This window comes from Pantherophis guttatus, chromosome 2 (genome assembly GCF_059756535.1).
Source record: "Pantherophis guttatus breed Tessera chromosome 2, ASM5975653v1, whole genome shotgun sequence".
Taxonomy (NCBI): domain Eukaryota; kingdom Metazoa; phylum Chordata; class Lepidosauria; order Squamata; family Colubridae; genus Pantherophis; species Pantherophis guttatus.
This window is the reverse complement of record NC_142064.1, coordinates 10,334,194-10,356,343: the sequence shown is the minus strand read 5'-3', so window position 1 is coordinate 10,356,343 and position 22,150 is coordinate 10,334,194. Positions and strand designations below refer to the sequence as shown.

The window sequence follows — 22,150 nt, the reverse complement described above, 5'->3', positions numbered from 1 at the left end:
GACTAAATTAATGGATCAGGGATATGGTGTGGACACTTGGACTTCAGTAAGGCATTCGATAAAGTAGACCACAACCTACTTCTTGATAAAAATGTGGGATAGAGAGCATCACCATCAGATGGATTCGTAACTCGCTGACCAACCACACTCAGCATACAGTCATTAACCGGACTACATCTACATGAAGGAAAGTAAACAATGGGGTACCCCAATTTTTTGCCTTAGACCCAGTACTCTTCAACATCTTCATCAATGATTTGGATGAGGGGATAGATGGGGAACTCACCAAATCTGCAGATGACACTAAGCTGGCAGGAATAGCCAATACTGCAGAAGGTAGCCTTAAAATACGGAAGGAACTTGACAGACTTGAACATTTGGTGCTATCTAACAAAATGAAATTCAATGGTGATAAAAGTAAGATTCTACATATAGGGGAACTCATCAAATTTCCACACGACCCCACAATTAATCAGTGGAACGGTTTGTCTCCAGAAGTTATGGGTACTCTTGTTGTGACCCGCTGGCGGCCAGTGGAGTCGGACAGTGGGGAGGTTGGGGAGGAACTTGGGCCAGTCCTGGGGGCTGGGGAAAGCTCAGACGTGGGCTCTGTGTTGGAGGCAGAGAGGGAGCTAGACAGCAGTGAGGCAGAGGAACAACTGGAGCCTGTTCCCAGTGTGTGCATGCGCAGAACTGCCAGAAGACAAGAACAACTAAGAAAGCAGGGTCGACTTAGGAGTAAAGCCACAGCTTGGAGGTGATTGGCCCCTCCCATAGGAAACAAAAGAGGAGCGAACGGGGAGGGGCCTTTTGCAATTTGTTCATTTGGTCGTTTCAAGACTGGAAAGTTCTATTCGTGACTTTAAGAGACTCTGTGCCAAGTTTTGCCTTGCCCTGCATTTGGAAACTAGTTATCTGGCAGCTTTCCAAGCGAGATAAGGTCTGTGTTGATAAATATTCCTCTGAAAGACTGTTTGGACAAGTCTTGCTGACTGTGAATGAAAGTAATTCACAGTCGTGTAAATAAAAGGGGTTTTGCTGGGACCAAGACTTTGCTTCCTGCTTTTTAAGGGAGCTTAAGTCAGAACAACTCCAATACTGGAGGTTTTTAAGAAGAAACTGGAAAGCCATTTGTTCAGAATGTTGTAGGACAGTGGCCCCCAATCTTTTTGGCACCAGGGACCAGTTTCATGGAAGACAATTTTTCCATGGATTGGGTGTGTGTGTGTGTCAGGGGTGGGTTCTAATTTTTTTTACTACCGGTTCTGTGGGCATGGCTTATTTTGTGGGTGTAGCTTGGAGGTCATGTGACTAGGTGGGCGTGGCTAGCTGGTCAGAGTCATTTCTGGAAGGTCCTTGCACTTACAACCCGACTCATTTGTTTGCTTTTAATACTGATCAGCTGTAGGGCGGCCCTTTGAAGCCCCACGGCAAGAGTTTAAACAGGTTTTTTCCCTCTAGTCATCAGCTGGGACTCAGGAGGCAGCAATAGATTGGGGGTGGGACCAAATAAAAGGTAAGAATAACGTGGGTGGGGGGTGGGAGGGCAGGAATGGGAGAACCGGTTCGGTGACGTCATATCGTCACCGCTACCAGCTCGGCCGAACTGGACCGAACCAGGAGAAACTCACCACTGGTGTGTATGTGTGTGATCACACAACCTAAATCTTGTGCATGCTCTCCTGCCCTCCTGCCACTCAACTGTGCAGCCCAGTTCCTAACAGGCCACAGACTAGTGCCGTTCCAAAGCCTAGGTGTTGGAGACCCCTGGTGTAGGGCAGTGGTGGGTTGCTCCCGGTTCGCACTGGTTCGCAAGAACCGGTAGTAAAAATTTGTAGTAGTTCGGAGAACTGGTAATAACATTGGCTGGCCATGCACCCGAACCAGCTCCTGGCCTGGTCGCCGCTCGCTTACCCCCCCACCTCATCAGAGGCTTTTTTTTTAATCTTTTAAAAGCATTTTTTCTACAACATCTTCGGCCAAAAAAATGCTTTTAAAAGTAAAAAAGAAAAGCCTCTGATGATCGCGCGGCTCAGCTGGGATTGTCGGAGGCTTCTAAAAGCATTTTTTTCTGCAACCTCTTCGGACGAAGAGGTTGTAGGGAAAAAAATGCCTTTAAAAGCCTCTGGTGATTCCAGCTGAGTTGCCTGATCATCAGAGGCTTTTAAAAGCATTTTTTCCTGCAACCTCTTAAGGTTGTAGAAAAAATGCTTTTAAAAGTTAAAAAAAAAAAAGTTGACCAGCCCACCCAGTCACATTACCACCCCCACAAGCCACGCCCACAAAATAAGCCACACCCACAGAAGCGGTAGTAAAAAAATTTAGAACCCACCCCTGGTGTAGGGGTGAACATTGGGGTTGAACATTGGGGTTGGACTAGAAGACCTCCAATTTCCTTCCAATTCTATTATTCTGTATTCTGCGAACACCCCAAAATGATCTAATCGGAACAGAAGTAACTCTTAAAGAGATCAGAAAGATAATCCTGAGGGATGCTATCCCAAATCAAATGGAGATTAGGGAAAGCCAGTTTCTGCTATAATTCAGTGTTTCTCAACTTGGCAGCTTTAAGATGTGCGGACTTCAAATCCCAGAATTCCCCAGCCAGCCAATTCTGGAAGTTGAAGTCCCCACAGAGTTGCCAAGATTGAGAATCACTGCTATAAACTATTTTTTTTAAAAAATTTGATTTATATGCCACCCTTCTCCGGAGACTCAGGGCGGCTTACAATGCGTTAAGCAATAGCCTTCATACTTTTGTATATTTTATACAAAGTCAGCTTATTGCCCCCACAATCCGGGTCCTCATTTTACCTACTTCGGAAGGATGGAAGGCTGAGTCAACCTTGAGCCTGGTGAGATTTGAACTCGCAGTAATTGCAGGCAGCTGATGTTAATAACAGCGCTTTAGTCCACTGCGCTACCAGGGCTCTAAAGTCCTTTAATGGCCTTGTTGAAAATAATTTTGCTGCAGGTTTGTGTTTTGCATGAGGCACTGCTCCTTCCATCATTCTTTTTTCCATTTTCTTTCTTGTTGTTGTTTTGAAGGGGAAAAAAAGGGGACCTTTGACAAAAAAAATTCATAAATGGCCCACGGTGAGAAACACTTCATGTATAATTTTCTTGCTCAACATGGAAATTGTCTTCACAGCTTCTCTTGAGACACCTCTTACAGGAGGGCATTAATCATGGCTCATAAGCAATGTGCAGTGATCAGAAATCACAGGGCAGGAATATTTATGTAACAAAGGATTGAAAGGACATCCTTTACACAAACCGTCTCTTGCCTCATCTCGAAGCTCCTATTCGTCTTTTCCTCAAAATGGTTTGTTGCAAGGGTCCATAAATGGAGACACCCCCCCTCCCACTCCCAAACTCTGGAGGTATTGCTCTGAATCAATCCACAAATTACCATTAAATAATCATATTTTACATAAAAGAATGTAGCAATGATCAAATACACGGGGAGTAATCTAATTACCTCTATTAATCTAAACATAAGTAATTAATAATTTAATTCAAATTATGTCTCGCTCCTGTTCCACCTAATCTTTATAGCATGCTTCCCTGTACAGAGTGTGCACCCAAAAACGCAAATATGCACTTTTGGACCAGAGAAAATGGTGTGTGTGCTTCAATTAAAAGAGCCTTGGTACTACAGTGGTTTAAAGCACCCTGTTATTAACACAGCTGCCTGCAATTTTCTGCTGGTTCGAATCTCTCCAAGGCTCAAGGTTGACTCAGCCTTCCATCCTTTCTAAGGTAGGTTAAATGAGGACCCAGTTTGTGGGGGCAATAAGCTGACTTTGTATAAATATACAAAAGTATGAAGGCTATTGCTTAACGCACTGTAAGCCGCCCTGAGTCTCCGGAGAAGGGCGGCATATAAATCAAATTAAAAAAAAAAAAAATTATAATCAGCAAAACTTGCAAGAAAGGTGCCACTTAATATTGGTTTCTTCCACCATTTATCCTTAGATAGTAGATCAGCGATCCCCAACCTTGGTGGCCTGGCTGAACGAGGTAGGGGGCCAAGTGAGTGGCAGGTGTACCCACACGTGCACAGCTCCATTGGTGGACTGAAGCTTGCGCGAGTAGAGTGCAAGCACAAGGGCCCACCGCTTGTGTGAGTGGAGCTTTGCGTATGTGCTTGCCCATCACTCATGCAGCCCGTTTTCCAACAGGCTGTGGCCCTGTAGTAGGCTGCAGCCTGGGGTTGGGGATTCCTGTAGTAGAGAGCAACATACAGAGAGTTTGTGACTTACAACCAGTGGTGGGATTCAAATAATTTAACATCCGGTTCCCTGCCCTAATGACCGGCTGGGTAGGTGTGACCATAGTGGGCATGGCCAGAGGGTGTGACAGGCAGCACTCGGCCTCCTGCACCCCCCTGGGAGGCAAAAACAGGCCGGGGGAGGAGACACACCGCCCCCCCTCCCGCTCCCTGTTTTGGGCCTAGGAGGCCTCCTTGAAGCCTCCTGGGAGCAAAAACAGGGCATGTGGGGACTCCTGGAAGGGGTGGGTGGGAAGGGGTGGAGCCAGCCAGCAATTTAACTACCGGTTCACCCGAACCGGCTGAATCCCACCACTGCTTACTGTTGCAATATTTTCAGGATCAGACTCAATAATATTAGTAAGAGTTAAAGGTTTAAATATATTTCCTTTTATTTACAATAGGCATTCTATATTCACTGAATATTCACAGATAGAAGCAAGGAAAAGGGTGTAGGTGGCTCCTTATATATACAATGGGTGGAGCTATAAGTGGGAGTGGTGAATTATGAATACATTAAGAAGTGAAGAATAAGTTAACCCCTGATACCCCGTTCATATATTATTTACACATTAGAGAATAAGGCATTTACATCTGACAAATCCCCCTCTAAATGCCGATTCGTTATACAACACCAATTACACTCAGATTCAGGACAATACAATACATACAACTTAGAAGTTAAATATTTGTGTTGCTTAGAAGGTAAAGGCTTTGTCAATATGTCAGCTAACGGTTCTGAGGTATCACAATGCACTGCTTTAATAAATCCATCCTGAGATAATTGTCTCACATGTTTAAATTTTATATCTATATGTCTAGACCTTTGTCCAATGGCATCAGATCTAGATATTTCAATGGCTGCTTTATTATCTTCATGCATAACAAAAGGCAAAACAGGTTTTTTCCAAACATCTGAAATTAAATCATTAAACCATACAAGGTTATTTGCAGCTTTGGATAAACAAACATATTCCGCTTCTGTCGTTGAAGTGGCCACTAGTTCTTGTTTACCAGTGTACCAGTAAACTGGACAGTCATTTAAGAGAAATATATAACCAGATGTACTTTTTCTACATGAGGTGTCTCCAGCCCAGTCTGCATCTGCATAACATGTAAGCTTTGGCTCTTTATTGTCTTTAGGTTCTAATATTAAGCAAAAGTCTAGTGTACTTTTCAGATATCTTAAAATTCTTTTAACAGCTTCCCAGTGATACATTGTTGGTTTGCTGACATGTCTGGATAATAGATTGAGTGGTAAGGCGATATCTGGTCTAGTCCAATTAGATATATAAAGAAGTGAACCTATGATTGATCTATAAAATGTGTTATCCTTGAATTCGGGGGAAGATTCATCAGTATTTCTTAGAAAATCAGTTTGCATAGGAGTATCACAAGGTTTGGCATTGTTTAAATTGCATTTGTTTAAAAGCTCTACAATCTTATCTCTCTGAGTAAGTTTGAATCCCCTTCTAGTCTTATTAATTTGGACACCAAGATATTTGTTTACTTTACCTAGAGATTTTAACGAGAAATGTTCATTTAGTTTGGTTACAAAGGTTTCTCTTCTCTCTTTATGTTTTCCTATGTATAGAATGTCATCCACATAAATCAATACAAATTCAATGTAATCATCATCCTTTTTGACAAAAAAACAGTTATCAGCAGTTGTAGCGTTGAAGTCCATGGTTCTAAGTACTTTCACTAAACAATCATACCATCGTTTACCAGATTGTTTTAACCCGTATAAACTCTTGTTTAACAACCAAATTTCATTTTTGTTTGTATATTTCTTTACCTAGTACGTATATTTACGTATATTTCTTTACCTAGTTTAGCGTGTAGATACGCAGTCTGTATGTCGTATTGAAATACATCAAGGTTGAGTGCTGATGCTACCACTAGAGCTGTTTTGACACTCTCTGTTCTTACTGTGGGGGAATACGTGTCAGTATAGTCCTCCGGATATTTCTGTGCATAACCTTGTGCAACTAGTCTAGCTTTGTATAGAGTATTGCCTCCCTCTAAGTTCTTAATTTTATATATCCACCTGGTACCAATAATTGTTTTATCCTTAGGTGCAATTGCAGGTGTGAATACATTTAATCCTTGTAAACTTTCCATCTCTTTTTTCATCGCTAATTCCCATTTTTCCTTTTCTTCACGAGGGAGTTTTAACACTTCCTCATATGTATTGGGTGTTGTTGGCTCACCATCCATATGCATTATGTAATCCTTGTATTTATTTGGCATTTGATTTCTGGTGTTTCTAATGGTTTTCTCAGGTTTACTATCGTTATCATGCAAATATCTTGCTTCCTTTTTTGTTAATGTGTCTGTCTTAATTTTGTGTTGGCTATTTGTCCAAATTTTGGTTTTGTTCTTATTTTTGTTGATATTTTGCTTTTCTATGATCTCTTCTTCATGAGATTTTGTACCTTTATATTTATTTGGAAATATTTCATTAAGATGTAATTTAGACCAGTTAGCCTGTTCATGGAACACAGCTGTTCTGGAGACTATAAATTTGTTATTGTTATCAATGAATCTGTACCCTTTAGTACCGGTCTCGTATCCCATAAATCTGAGTCTTCTGGATACGTTTTCTCCCTTTCTTCTTAATTGTTTAGGTATGTGTACGTCTGCAGTGACTCCAAATATATGCATGTGTGCTAATTTTGGTTTTCTATTATACATCACTTCATATGGTGTCTTATTTACAATGCTGGACCATGTTCTATTTTGTGTGTAATTTGAATAATGTAAGGCTTCTGACCAGAATTGTTTGCTTAAGCCAGCATCTTCCAATGTGCATCTAATCATGGTTTGTAATGTGGAATTTTTCCTCTCTGCAATCCCGTTCTGGAACGCAGAAAATGGACTAGATGTGTAATGTAACATTCCTTTGTCTTTTAACCATTGGGAGAATTCTTTAGACATGAATTCGCATCCCCTATCTGTCATAATTTGTTTTATTTTGATGTTGTGTTGTGTTTCTATGCGTTTGTAAAATTCTTTAAATTTTTGAAATGTTTCATCTTTGTGTTTTAATGTATAAACAAACCCATAGCGGCTATAATCGTCCACTATTGTCAGGAAGTAACGTTTTCTATAAGTGATTGATGGAGTTAATGGACCAACTAAGTCCATGTGTACTAAATCAAAAATTTTGTTAGTTGATCTAGTAGATTTTCTTGGCCTGGAGCTAGTTTTTAGTTTTGTAGATTTACATACTGAGCATTCCAAATAGTTTTCACAATTTTTTATTTTAACACCTTCTGCGTGTTCAGTCATTTTTTGTACTACAGGAAAACTGGCATGTCCTAACTTCCTATGTAAGATGTGAGCACACTCATCATGAATTGGCTTACCTATTTTTGGTTTTTTTTCATTGTGTGCATCTTTGTGATCATGAGATGTTTTACACTCATCATTGTCACTATTGCTAATATTTTCATCATCTACTTCAATACAATCTTCCATATTTGAGTCAATGTTATGCAACCATTTTTCCTTAGTTATCAGATAAGGTAGGCCTCCTTTAATCATCACTGTGCCTATATTTATTTTATTCTTCTCCAAAATTGCTTTTCCTTTTGAAAAAACAATGTTAATGTCAGAATCTCTACTTAGTTTTATAGCACTTAGTATGTTGTGAGGTATCTCAGGTATTAGCAATACCCCCTCTATTTTTCCTAGACCAGGCAAGGTTACATTCCCTCTACCTAATACTTGCACCTTTTCTTGGTTAGCTACCTTTATTACAAATTTATCTTCTGCAAATGAAGACAATATATTTTTGTTATTAGTGGTGTGATTAGTTGCTCCAGAATCAATAAGCCAATTATTGTTCTCATTTTGCTGTATGTTAGTGTTGTCTTGTTTATTTAGCCCGTTCAGTGAGCCAGATTTTCTATCCTTTGAATTATCTCTGCCCCCTCTATTCTCTTTGTAATTTGGTGGGCTCCTATGTCTATGTCTATCTATGGAAGACTGTCTATAATTGTATTTGTTTCTATATTCTGACCTGTGCCTTTCTCTTGAAATTTTGGGACAGTCTCTTCTATTGTGTTCCCTGGATCCACAATTGTGGCATTTAAATGTTTCATTATATTTTTCTTGGAAAGCTACTTTCCTATATGGTTTGTGTTCTGTGTGATTTCTAGAACGATTCCTTCTTGAATTATCTTCTGCTATCAATTTATTGGATAGACTTTCTATGGATAAATATCCTAGATTGATACTGTCTAAATGTGACATAAAATTGTCCCATGATGAATCAAGTGAGTTGATAATAACACTTTTCATTGTTTGGTCTGAAATCACCTCCCCCCTCAAATGCAACTCAGCTCTTATTTTGTTTAAATATATTAAATGCTCACTTATGGAAACCCCTGGTTTTACCCTAGATGAAAAGAAATCTTTAGACATCCTTGTGGTGGTAGCTACACTGTCACTGTGAAACAAATTAAACATGCATTGAATGATTTCTGAAACAGTCAGATTTGGCTTAATGCTATGATACATTGCAGGAGATACACTAGATATTATTAAGAAAAATGCTCTATGGTGTAAACAATCTATTTTTAGAGTCCAAGGTCTTTTTGGGGGACTAGTGATAAAAAATAATAAGTTTTCCTTCATAAAGACAACCTGGAGCTGTTGATACCATTCTTGCAAATTAACGCCATCAACCCTTAGCTTTGGGAAGTCACTGGGTAAATTTCCGACATTATTGTGTCCATTACTTACAACCTGAGGTAGTCCGTGGTCTCGCAAGTGTAGAAAATTGCAAAACGGCATGGGGATGCTCGCAACGAGTCTGCATGGTCTCCTCGCCAGTTCATGTCTTCCCGGACCGTCTGCGTAGTTTTGCGCATGCGCGTTGTCCATTTCTTCTTTGGAGTCGTCGTGGAAGGTTCTCTCCATTGTGGCTCGCTCGTTCTGCTCCTCTTCAGATGAATCGGTCTCTGGTTCGATTTTGGGAGTCTTGACGACGGCGGCTGCTCTTCCTCTTCCCCTGAGGGCTTTGATGCTTGCTTCGGTCTGTGGCGTAGGGCGGTACCGGCAGGGCTCTCTGGGTTCGGGCGTCGGCGTCCTCGTAGTCAGGATGGGAGCGGGCAGGTCTTGAGGCATCGGCTTGCTCGCTCGCTTCTTCGGTAGCTGTTTGTTAATTTTTAGTTTTGGCCCAAATGCAGCAAAAAGCGTTTTCATTGCTGATTTTATTTGGGAGTTTGTTGAATCATCTTCACTTTCTGATTCTGATTCTTCTGAGGAGTTTGAATCTTCTTTTTCATTTTCGTTGTTTGATAACGTTTTTCGCGCCAGAAATTTTGAATTGAGCATTTTGATTGGCTCTGCTTCGCTCACCCTGGAGGCCTGTTGAAACCAAGATGGCTGCCATTCAAAATTTTGCGCGGGATCACCGTTTTTCTTCTTCGTAATGACTTTCTCTGCAGTCATATCACTCACTATTTTTGGGTCTTTAGACTTTTCATTAGTGATGTTTTTTTCTCTCGCTGCTCCGCTGTTCTTCAGCATATCTTGGAGTTTCGCGATGAGGCTTTCATCATTCTTCTGGCTCTTTAATAGTTTTAATATCTCTGACCTGAGTTCGTTATTCTCTATTTCGATTTCCTTCTGGTCATCAATTTCATCTATTATTTCTTCGTCTTCAGTGGTGTATTCTTCGGATTCTCTCGAAATTGCGTTTGTGGATTCGTTGATTATTTCTTGTTCTGTTTCCATTTCTTTGCTGTAGGGCCTGGTGTTGGGCCTATCTTTCTTAGACATTTTTAAATTTTTTATTGAGTCAATTAACCATCCTCTGCTACCAGCTTGTTGCAATATTTTCAGGATCAGACTCAATAATATTAGTAAGAGTTAAAGGTTTAAATATATTTCCTTTTATTTACAATAGGCATTCTATATTCACTGAATATTCACAGATAGAAGCAAGGAAAAGGGTGTAGGTGGCTCCTTATATATACAATGGGTGGAGCTATAAGTGGGAGTGGTGAATTATGAATACATTAAGAAGTGAAGAATAAGTTAACCCCTGATACCCCGTTCATATATTATTTACACATTAGAGAATAAGGCATTTACATCTGACACTTACAACCATTCCTTTAGTGATTGTTCAAAATTACTACGGTACTGAATAAAGTAACTTATGACCGTTTTTCACACTTATCACCATTCTTCTTCTCCTCCTCCTCCTCCCCTCCCCCTCTCCCTCCTCCTCTTCCTCCTCTTCCTTCATGGGAATTTAAGAAATAGACTCTGCTTGTGTTACATAACCATAACTCATCCTTACACACAAATTCTGCTTCCTTTACCAATTAGGTGCATCTTTGGAGGCAGGATTTAAAACAGCAAAACTGTGTTTTGCCTTACCTAATCCTCAGACCCAGAAAAAGTAGACTTTGCTTCAATTTAATTAAACTCTGCCTGACTGTTTTACAGCCTGACAAGGCTAAACAGGGTTAGCAAAAAAATAAAATAAAATAAAAACAGATTTTGGTTTACATGTAAATATATTTCATTATAAAACCTCAGGGGAGAATGTTAACGCTTTCTTGTGTAGCTGACAGGAGTTTGACGTGCCAGCTTTTTCAGACTAACAAGCGATTCAGCCCCGAAGTTTGACATTATTCCAAGTGGATTAGTGACTTCCTTGATTCAAGGAACATTTCACCTTCTGTTGTAAAATATAATTTATCCAGCTCGGTGGAAAGATTTAGGTCTGGAAAGTCCACGGTAAAAGCTTTCAAGAGTTCTGCCTCAGTCTGGGCCTCAACCTGCTCTTTTGGGTCATTTAGTCAAAATGAAGGATTTTTGGATATTGACTTCCAGAATCTAGGGCATGCTAAGATCTCACCATTTCTAAAAATAGCACGAAGTAAAATAAAATCAGGCTGCTGAGCTTAAAACCAACTTGAAGTGCTATTTTTCTTCATCTTTATACTTACCATTTAGTGTGCTGCAGAACTATACGGTTCGTCCTCCACTTATAACCATTCGTTTAATGACTGCTTGAAGTTACAAAAGTACTGGAAAAAGTGGCTTACGGCCATTTTTCACGCTTTAAGAGCTGCGGTGGTGCACTGGTTAGAATACCTTACTGCAGGCTACTTCGGCTGACTGCCGGCTGCCGGCAGTTTGGCAGTTCGATCCTGACAGCTCAAGGTTGACTCAGTCTTCCATCCTTCCGAAGTGGGTAAAATGAGGAGCCAGATTGTTGGGGGCAATAGGCTAACTCTGTAAACTGCTTAGGGAGGGTTGTAAACAGCGGTGAAATCCGGCTGGAACTATCTGGCTCGCGCGAACTGGTAGAGCCGACACCAGGAGGCTCCACCCACCCGCTGGAACATCATTACGTCCCATTTTTTACCCTCTGTGCATATGCAGAAGAGGCACACACGAGTGTATTGAGCGTGCTCACGTTTCCGAACCAGTAGCGAAGGTAAGTGCATTTCACTGCTGGCTGTAAAGCACTGTGAAGCGGTATATAAATCTGCTATTGCTATTGTTATTATAACTATTGCAGCATCCCCATGGTCCTGTAATGAAAATTCAGATGCTTGGCAACTGACTCATATTTAAAACAGTTACAGGTGATCTGGGATCACCTTTTGCGACCTTCTGACTTGGGGAAGCCAGATTCACTTAGCAACCGTGTTACTAACTTAACAACAACAATGATTCACTTAACAACTGTGGCAAGAAAGGTCGTAAAATGGGGCAAAATTCACTTAACATACGTCTCACTTAGCGACTGAAATTTTGGGCTCCGTTGAGGTCGTAAGTCAAGGACTGCCTGTATTCCATTTGCACGTCGACTTTTCTTTCCCTTATTTTTTAATCCTTCAACTGCGTAAGATATATTTTAGCTTTAGCTTACAGTACAATTTTTTCTGTATTTGGTAACTCAGAATGGCAGGAAACTGTGTTGCTGTCATTTAGCAGCACAGAGCAAGACCTAGAAGCTACAAAAATAATAATAATAATGAGTATTTTTTTAAAAAAACAACAATGCAGTCTGCCCACCTCTTATAAAATAGGTTAGGAAAAAGCAAGACATTTCAAGGTAGACTCACAAAGCCCGGGCAAAGAAAAAAGGATAGGTTCCAGAGACAGAACTGCTAAAATATTATATATATTTTGGTTTATTATGTATAATATATATATATATATATATGGAACAACTTAGCTTACGTAGGTGGAACCTGGCTAGAAAGAATATGCATATAATATATATATTATACATATATATGGTTTATTTCTGCCACAGTTCAAGAATTTGAGCATCAGCATTTTTCCCAGGTGATTATCTCTAATTTTTTGCAGCTGTGCAGGTATTAGCAGGAAAATAATACCCTTCCATAGCTGGTCTGATTGAAACAATCAAGTCATCATTTAAAAAAAAAAAACAACCATGCAGGATGGGAGACAGATGTGAGCTCCTAGCTTTAAATAAAGTGGTTTCCTGAAGGAAAAAAAAAAAGCTTATTCAAATGTTGAAAACCAGACGGAGCAGTAATCTTTTCATTAGGCATGAAAAAGGCAATAGCGCTTTTGATAATAATGAACTTTTGCTTTCAATAGGATTTACAACCATTCAGAGGTGGTATTCAGCCAGTTTGGATCGGTTCGCACGAACCGGTTGCGGAAATCGCCGATGGGCCCACCCCCACCGCCCTGCCTCTATGCCGTCCTATTTAGGCACGTTTTTGAGGCCGGGTGCATGTGCGGAAGACACGCACGAATAAAACACATGCACAGAAGACTGTGCACATGTGCGTGCACTCACATTTGCGAACCGGTAGGGAAAGTAATACTACCCCTGCAACCATTCCTTATTTACAGAAGCAGTTTATTAGAACTGACTGGGAATGGTTTCCTTGAAGTGATTGGGGTACCTAATTGTACTGATAAGAATACACCAATGATTAATCTTTCAAGTAATTCAATGGTGGCATATGCCTCCGGAAAAATGTTTAAAGATAAATCAGCTAAATGTTGGAAATGCCATCAAATACCAGGATCTTACTATCATATGTGATGGACATGTCCAGAAGCTAGAGACTATTGGAGCAGAATTAAAACAAGGTTAGAAGAAATGATCCAACAACATACAGTATTGATTTAAAACCTGAGCTGTTCCTATTGGGTATCCTACCAGAAAAAATTAGTAAAGAAAATATATACTTGATTATACATGTAATAACTGCAGCGAGGATAGTATTTGCGGAAAGATGGAAAGCAGAGAAAATCCCTTTGGAAGGGGAAGTAATTTTAAAAAAATCTTAGATTGTGCAGAAATGAATAGATCAACTTTGATGATCAAAGAAAGAGAGGATACGGAATATTTTAAGATATGGGGGAAAATTTTACGATTGATTAGAGAAGAGCTATAGATAAAGATATTAATAATTAAATAGGAGAATGTCATATTAAATGTATTGTATTGTGGGGGAAATGTTGTAACAGAGAAATGGAAATTATTAAGGAAGAAATGAAGATAGGAGGAGTAACAAAAGGAAGAGGAAGTCGCTGACGAAACACCGAGATGACACACAGAAGGACTGATGTATTATCTGTTTGTGTAAAAAATAAAAAACAAAATAAAAAACAAAATGGTAATTTAATGGTGATACATGCTGAATTCTGGGAGAAGAAGCTAAATTACTAACAGTTTGCCAGGCTGATACACCTGAGATGCTTTTCTGGCTGCCGCATGCTGCTGCCTCATATTTATGTGATTGTCTACTAGCACTCCAAGATCCTTTCACAGTTACCATTATTGAGCCAGGTTTCACCTAATCTGTACCTGTACATTTGGGGGGTTTTTGGCTAAGTGTTAGACCTCACTTTTCTCTCCATTGAATTTCATTTTGTTGGATAGGGCCCAGTATCAGGGGTGAAATCCAGCAGGTTCTAACAGGTTCTGGAGAACCGGTAGCGGAAATTTTGAGCAGTTCGGAGAACCGGCAAATACCACCTCTGGCTGGCCCCAGAGAGGGGTGGAATGGAGACTTTGCAGTATCCTTCCCTGCAACCGCCACCAAGCCATGCCCACAGAACCGGTAGTAAAAAAATTTGGATTTCCCCACTGCCCAGTATTCAAGTCTTCCTATAATAGAATTCTTTGCTCTTTTCAGTTAACCCCAGTTTTAATTCTTTCCTGTTAGATCTTTAAGGAATCTCACCGATGTTCATTATGACCAAGTTGGTAATCTGTTCCTATCTCTCCTAGATTGGCCATGATGGGGCTACGCCAGAAAGCTCCTGGCTCTTGGATGAATTCAGTGTCACGGTGCCAACTAAGGGTGTGATATACACTTTTGTTTGCAAATGCTGGCTGGCTCAGGATAGGGGAGATGGCCTCACATCGCGTGTCTTCAACATCCTGGATGCAGATTGCATCAATATTGGCTTAAAGGTTAGTCATGCCATCCATCTGATAAATTTGCAAAGTTCGTTTCTCTCATCAGGTACATGTATACTGTCAAGTTTCCAAAAGATGCCCTAATTAATTCATGAGCCATGATCCAAACTTCAAAGAAAATATAGTCATTTATTTGGAGCAACATTCCGGCAATACTGGGATGCAGTCAGGACTGATCCCATGCAGATTTACGTCCCCCTATGACCCTGTCTCTCCCCTCCTCCCTGGCCATGTCATAAATCACATTCTCCAATTATCCACTTTGGCTGGCTGTGAAACCTAACACCCTCCTTCTGATTGCAGTCAGAAAGAATGTATGGAATTCACTTCAGTTCTCCCTCCCTCCTGCGCATGGCAACTTGAAAGCTTTGCAAGTTGACATATACATTCGAACTAGACTGCATTGTTTCTCTGTGTCATATAATATAGGTGGGTATATGCACAATTTTGTATTTATTTATTTAGTCCTGTTTATGTAGTGTACATTGGCGGCAGTGACCCTTTGAGAGCTGTATGCAATGAAATTTCATTTTACTGTATGCCAACCAATGTACATTCAAAGTGAAAATAAAGTTATTCTAAGTTCTAAAAGTGGTTGTAAGTTGAGGACTACCTGCAACATGTTTGCTTCAAATGAGAATTAGAAGGTCTTTCAGTAAGACTAACCTCTCTCCCTCCCTCCCTCCCTCCGCCTCTGCCTTCCTCTCTCTCTCTCTTTTTCTGACAGAGAGAGAGAGGAGAGAGAGAAGAGGAGAGGGGAGGGGAGGAGAGGAGGGGAATGGAGGAGAGGAAAGGAGAGGAGAGGAGAGGAGAGGAGAGGAGAGGAGAGGAGAGGAGAGGAGAGGAGAGAAGAGAAGAGAAGAGAAGAGAAGAGAAGAGAAGAGAAGAGAAGAGAAGAGAAGAGAAGAGGGAGGGAGAATATGAAAAGTCAGAGGAATGGAAAAGAAGTCCAATTTGTCAGCTGATTCCAAAACATGTTTTGCAATGCAGAAATTATTTTCATCTTCAGAGTTGATACATTCTCCTCTACCGCACCTAGACAGATACCCAGCTACAGTATATAAGCAGAAGCCCATTTTACATTGTAAAGCCAATCAATGACTCCATGATTCCCTATCTGACCCATCCTATTTTAAAAGATGGTGGCTTGGTCTCTTGGCATTTGTGGGGTGGTTCTATTTTAGTTTTTAAAACCTGGGTGGTTGGTGTTTTTTTGTTTTTGTTTTTTTGGTTGCTAAACGTGAACTTGTATTTTCTGCAGATTCTCTATGAAGTGACTGTGGAGACTGGAGATTTGTCAGAGGCTGGGACGGACACCGGCATTTTTTTCACATTATTTGGATCGAGTGGGTGTTCAGAAGAGATTCAGCTGGAAAAAATTGGAAACAGGTAACAGGCACTTCAGCAGCAAACATCACCATCTCACTCTCCAGCTAGGTTGGCCCCTTCCAACTGGCTCTCTTGATTCAAGGTATTTGGAGAGGAGTAGCCCATGGACATGGTGGCTCAGTGGCTAAGACGCTGAGCTTGTTGATCGAAAGGTCTGCAGTTCAGCAGTTCGAATCCCTAGTGCAGCGTAACGGGGTGAGCTCCCCTTACTTGTCCCAGCTTCTGCCAACCTAGTATTGGAAGAAACATCCTTCTGGGTTCTGCTCCAAGTGGGGAAACAGACACTGGAAACATGGAGACTGCTTGGTAAGATGGTTTAATGGTGGACAGGATCACATGGCTTGAGTTCCTGAACAGAAAAGGGGGGCAGATACAGTAAATCCTCGGGTTTTTATGCTCTCTCTGGGTCTGCATTTCTTGGGGCCCCGAAAGAGTATCCTGATTGGTTGTCAGACTCCCAGGGGGTGGGGGCCTTGCTGGCTGATGGTCACATGTGCTTCCCAGGTCACATGTGGTGAGTTTCTGCTGCTATTGTGTAGAGGGCTAATCTTATCTTTGTTGGATCTTTGGCAATTCCTACTATGGCTCTGCCTGAAGGAGGCAGATCTTTGTTATGTAGAATAGACTGGCCCAGGCCTTAATGGCCCATTGACAAAGGGTGGGGGCAGGAAGATGGGAGCTGCTTCAAAATATGCTTATCCATTTCTCATCCAAGGAAATATAATATTCTGCCTTTTTCATATTTCCTAAAATATTTCACTCTTCCAGGAAAGGGGTGGGTGCTAACTTCCTACACTAGCAATTCAAAAGCATGTAAAAAATGCAAGTAGAAAAATAGGGACAACCTTTGGTGGGAAGGTAACAGCGTTCCATGCGCCTTTGGTGTTTAGTTATGCCAGCCACATGACCACAGAGACATCTTCGGATAGCGCTGGCTCTTCGGCTTTGAAACAGAGATGAGCACCGCCCCCTAGAGTCACGGAGATGAGTACCACCCCTTAGAGTCAGAGTCATATGTGCGAGGGGAAAATTAACCCTTACCTTTTTTAGGTCATGGAAGGTGACTTCAAATTTACCTGTGTTGTGCTAAAACCTGCCATATAATTCCTCAGATGTTTCCTTTCCCTTCCAATACAGTTTCCTGCCATCAAGGCCCACAATCACTAGAAGAAAATTCTCATTCATTCCGTGAGAACTATCAGGAAAAACAATGCCAAACAATTTTTCAGCCTCGTGCAAGTAGTCCTGGACTTATGACTACAATTGAGCCCCAAATTTATGTTGCTAAGCAAGATGGTTGTTAAGTGAGTTTTGTCCCAGCCTTTCTTGCCACCATTGTTAAGTGAATCCCTGCACTTCTTAAATCAGTAATCCAGTTGTTAAGTGAATCTGGCTCCCCCCCATTGGCTTTGCTTGTCAAAAGGTCACAAAAGGGGATCACGTGACCTTGGGACACTGCAACCGTCATAAATACGTGTCAGTTGCCAAGTGTCCGAATTTTGATCACATGACCAGGGAGATACTGCAACGGTTGTATGTGTGAAAAATGGTCATATAATTCACCTTTGTCAGTGCCCTTGTAATTTTGCACTGTCACTAAACGAACTGTTGTAAGTCAGGGACCATCTGTACTTGTTCTATCCTATCAGTGACAGGCAGCAATACCATAGAAGCAGATAAGGCCACAAGGTAGCCCAGTTAGCTGGTAGCCCCAATTTTGGCTTCTCTGGAATAAAGCTAAGCAGGAGAGAACGTGATTAATAATTGGATGAGAAACCATTAAGAAAACTCAAGTCCAAAGATCTTAGAGAAAGTCAATATTGGAATTAAGTCTGGGGGGTGGGGAATCTTCATTGTGTAGAAAATTAGCACCCACCCCTCTCCTAGAAGAATGAACTATTTTGAGAAATATTAAAAAAACAGAATATTGTATTTCCCTGGATGAGAAATTAAGAAACGTGTTTTTTTAGAGGGAGAAAGCAGACCCCACCTTTCTTAATAGCAGATGTCAGCTCTTAAGAGATAAAGAGCTTGTTGAGATCTAGGTAGCTCTATTCATAGGCCCCCACCTTTCTTAATAGCCCTCAGCAGATATCTACAAAACAAAAGACCTTCAGCTCCAGGATGATGGGATTAAGACATGACCCTTCAAGACATAATAGGATTAACCCACTAAGACAGACCTCATTACATCGCACAGTCTCCTAAGGATCATTGCCTCACCCTCCAAACTTCAACCAAACCTATCTCAGACAACCTACAGAGCCAGCTATGACCCCTACAACAGCCAGTAGAAAGATGTTCTTGCACAGGAACAGGAAACTCAAGTTCAAAGCCCAAAAGAAGGTAGAAAAGCCACCGACTCTCAACTCCATGTGATCAGCTGCCCATAATCACAGATGCTTGGTGGTTCTGCTTCATCAATAAATGGTCCCTCTTTCCAAATGGCCTCCATTTTGTCTCTGGTACCGTTCTCCCGGATTGGACCTGGGCCTGGATATTTCTTCCAATAATTGTTAAATCCTAAACCAGTGGAGGTTTTTGGGGGTGGAGATGGGGGCTTGGAAAAATCAGGAATCCTTAAACTCTGTTTTCTCAGGGGGGGAAAAGAGAAACATTGTCTTTTGTCTTGTCACTTGTTTGTCACTTTCCCCCCTTTGTTGTCTAGTCTGATTGATTGTGGATCTCCGGAGTCTCTAGCGAAGTGAAGTCTTTTTCTTCCTGTGTTATTTAATCTTAATTTAAAAGCAAGAGGCTGAACTAGGAAAAAGTTACTGGAGATTCCATTTGTGCTTTAATCCCAAACTGAGACAGAGTTTGGTGTTGTTCTGTCCCAGCTACGGACCCCAAAGAATGCAGCACACACAAACTCCGTTCAAACCTTAGTTTACTGAATAAACGAGTCTTTTACAACAACGGCTGTTAATTAATTGCATTAACAGCCGCCAAGAATTCAAAGAATAATACTGAAAGCTTACTGTGGTTGGCAGAATGCCCAGAAGCAATTTGCAGAAAGCTGATAAGATAAGCAAGACAAGACACGAAGGTATATGAACAAAGTTGTTCCCTGCAAATTACTTCAGTCGGCGTTCCTCCTTAAATAGGCTAAGGGAGTGGCCAATTAGCCCCAAGCCTTACTCTCAAGGAGACCTCCTCCTGAGGAGCCACTCCTGCCTTTTGGCAGCTCTGCACACCCGTGCATTGAGAAGAGGCTCCTCCTCTTCTTCCTCTTCACTTATGGGAGCTTCTGCAGGTTCTGAAGGCCCTGGCTGAATCCCTGCCTCTGGCACCACATCTTCTCCAGCCTCCTCATTGTCCGACTCGAGTGCCAGCTGCACAGGCTGCTGGCGCAGCACCACACCAGCCTCCTTGCTGTCTGAATCAGCTACTAGCTGCACAGGCCGCGTACAGGCCACAACAGGTGTAGTGGTTAAGGCATCAGGCTAGGAACCAGGAGCTCATGAGTTCTAGCCCTACCTTGGGCATAAAGCCAACTGGGTGACCTTGGGCTGGTCATTTTCTCTCAACCCTAGGAAGGAGGCAATGGCGAAGCACTTCCAACATATTGCCGAAAAAAATATATAGGGAGTCGTGCGGGCAATCACTGGGAATCCATGCTGATTTAAAAACACCAAAGAAATAACTCCGAACTATAATTCCGTTATATGCAAACTCCTGATTACGCTGCCAAATTTTGATGGCATGATTGCTACAAATCAGCGACAGAGGTTCCTGTTATGCTGAAGTGCAAAAACACGAATATTGTTGTGCAAGTCCTAAAATAAGCATTAAGCCTAATAAAAATACTAAGAGCTTCCCCCCAACCCTCAAACACCAAAGCATAACAAAAGCCCCCCTCTCCAAAAAAAATTTCAAATGCATTTTTCTTAGTGGGTCAAACATGCTGCAGAGATGCACGATCACTTTGCAGAGTGATTCAATTAAAGAAACAAACAAACAAACAAACAATGGTTGCATGAATTGAGCACAAAGACTGTTGTGCAGCAAACTCAGTTTTAGCCTTATTTATACATTTATTTATTAAATTTACATGCCACCCATTTCCGTATCAAGGACTCTGGTTGTGTTGTGGCTCCGTTACCGGAGCCTGTGTCATCGTCAGGAGAGGACTCAGAGAGTGAAGGGGAGGAGTTGGCAAGGCTTCCCTCTCCAGGACCCTCCTCTCTGGCAATGCCTTCGGTGTCCGCTGAAGGGCAAGAGATAGGGCCGGGGCCAAGCACATCCACGCAGCCACAGGTGGACAGTGATGAGGGTAATGAGTCTTGGCTGGATCCACGCCAGCGTTGCAGAGATAAGCGCACGCAACAGAAGAAAGGGCGTGCCTGAGATTAGGCTGAGTCACTGGACCACACCCCACAGGATATAAAAGGGAGCGTGGTGGCCAGTCAAACCTTGTGATGAACAAAGCTGAAAGCTTCCACGCCATTCTGCATTGCCGGACTTTTTGCTATAGACTTTGCTGGATTATCTCTGGACTTGATTGACTCTGTAATTATTGAGCTGTTTCCTTTGATGTACCAGAAGCGGGGAGAAGTTATCTCTCCTCTTCGTAAGTAATAAACTCTTGGCAGGCAGCCACTAGGTTGTTGCCAAGTTCCGTTATCATAAGGAAAAGGATTTTGCCGGCTGGTTTGGTCTTTAACTCTTGAACGTCTATTGGTGTGTGTGCGTGTGGGACGGGGACAGAACAATACTCCTGTATTAATATTTCACTACCCAAACTAAGTAACATTGTCAGTGACTAGCATTACCTTAGTTGGGTAAAACAAGCAAGCTCAGAGAGCACCAAGGATCCCTCAATTCCTCCTTAGTTCTAGGTTGCTTCTCTCCTTGATGAGTTTCCACCCATTGCTTCTTGTCCTGCCTTCAGGCACTTTGGAGAATAGCTTGACTCCCTCTTCTTTGTGGCAGCCCCTGAGATTCTAGAACACTGCTATCATGTCACCCCTAGTCCTTCTTTTCATAATATCTATTATGATGCCATAAATAACAATTAAAAGGTTAAAAACCTTAAAACATTGGAACTTGAAACTTAAAAACATTAAAATTGACAAAGAGTCTTCATAACGTATGTAACTTAATATACATATTAAGCTACCTATATGCATCTTTGGTTTCCATGAACTGATTCCGTCTCTGCAAGTCATTGGAAGTTCTGCCAAATCTTCCTTTGACTTCACAGATTTCCTGAGATCTTCCTTGCCGAATCCTTAGGGGAAAAAATGCAGCGGTGAAATTCAAATTTTTTTACTACCGGTTCTGTGGGCGTGGCTTGGTGGACGTGTTGTGGCTTGGTGGGCGTGGCAGGGGAAGGATACTGCAAAATCCCCATTCCCTCCCCATTCCTGGGGGAAGGATATTGCAAAATCTCCATTCCCACCCCACTGCCAGCCAGAAGTGGTATTCGCTGGTTCTCTGAACTACTCAGAATTTCCGCTACCGGTTCTCCAAAGTACTCAAAATTTCCACTACCAGTTCTCTAGAACCTGTAAGAACTGCTGGATTTCACCCCTGGAAAAAAGGTGTTCCTCTTTTTTAAAAAAATATTTTTTATTATTTTTCTATTAATTACATTTCTTAGTGCTTGATAAACATCGTATTGTTTAATTTGCTTAATAATTCTGGTTATGTTCTTAATCTCCACCCCTTTTTTCCCAGTCACTGGTAAAATCGATTCCATGTTTGATTATTCTGTGTCTTCTTTCTGCTTAATTTTCAATGTCAATCGATTCATTTCTGCACAGTCTAGTATCTTCTTAATTATCTCTTCATCTTGCGGTGTTTCTTCATCTTTCCAATATTATGCGAAGATAATCCTCGCTGCTGTTAAGACATGTAATCCTACATACTTTTCTTATCAAATTTTTCTGATATCATCCGTAATTACAAAAAAACAATTCAGGTTTAAAATTTCCATGCTTCCCTATTAGGGTTGCCAGGTCTGCATTTTTACAATTAAATTATATATTTTCTTACAAACATTTTAACACGTATTAAAATAATCACTTCAAAAC

The 22,150-nt window shown here is 41.3% G+C and overlaps 1 protein-coding gene across 1 annotated transcript in view; it reads left to right on the top strand.

Moving 5' to 3' along the window:
* LOXHD1 (lipoxygenase homology PLAT domains 1) overlaps positions 1-22,150 on the top strand; it is a 257,303-nt gene that overhangs the window by 195,949 nt on the left and 39,204 nt on the right. The window contains exons 34-35 of the mRNA XM_087885022.1: positions 14,535-14,720; positions 15,988-16,115. Coding sequence (XP_087741148.1) covers positions 14,535-14,720; positions 15,988-16,115 — 314 coding nt within the window. The remainder of the gene's footprint in view (positions 1-14,534; positions 14,721-15,987; positions 16,116-22,150) is intronic.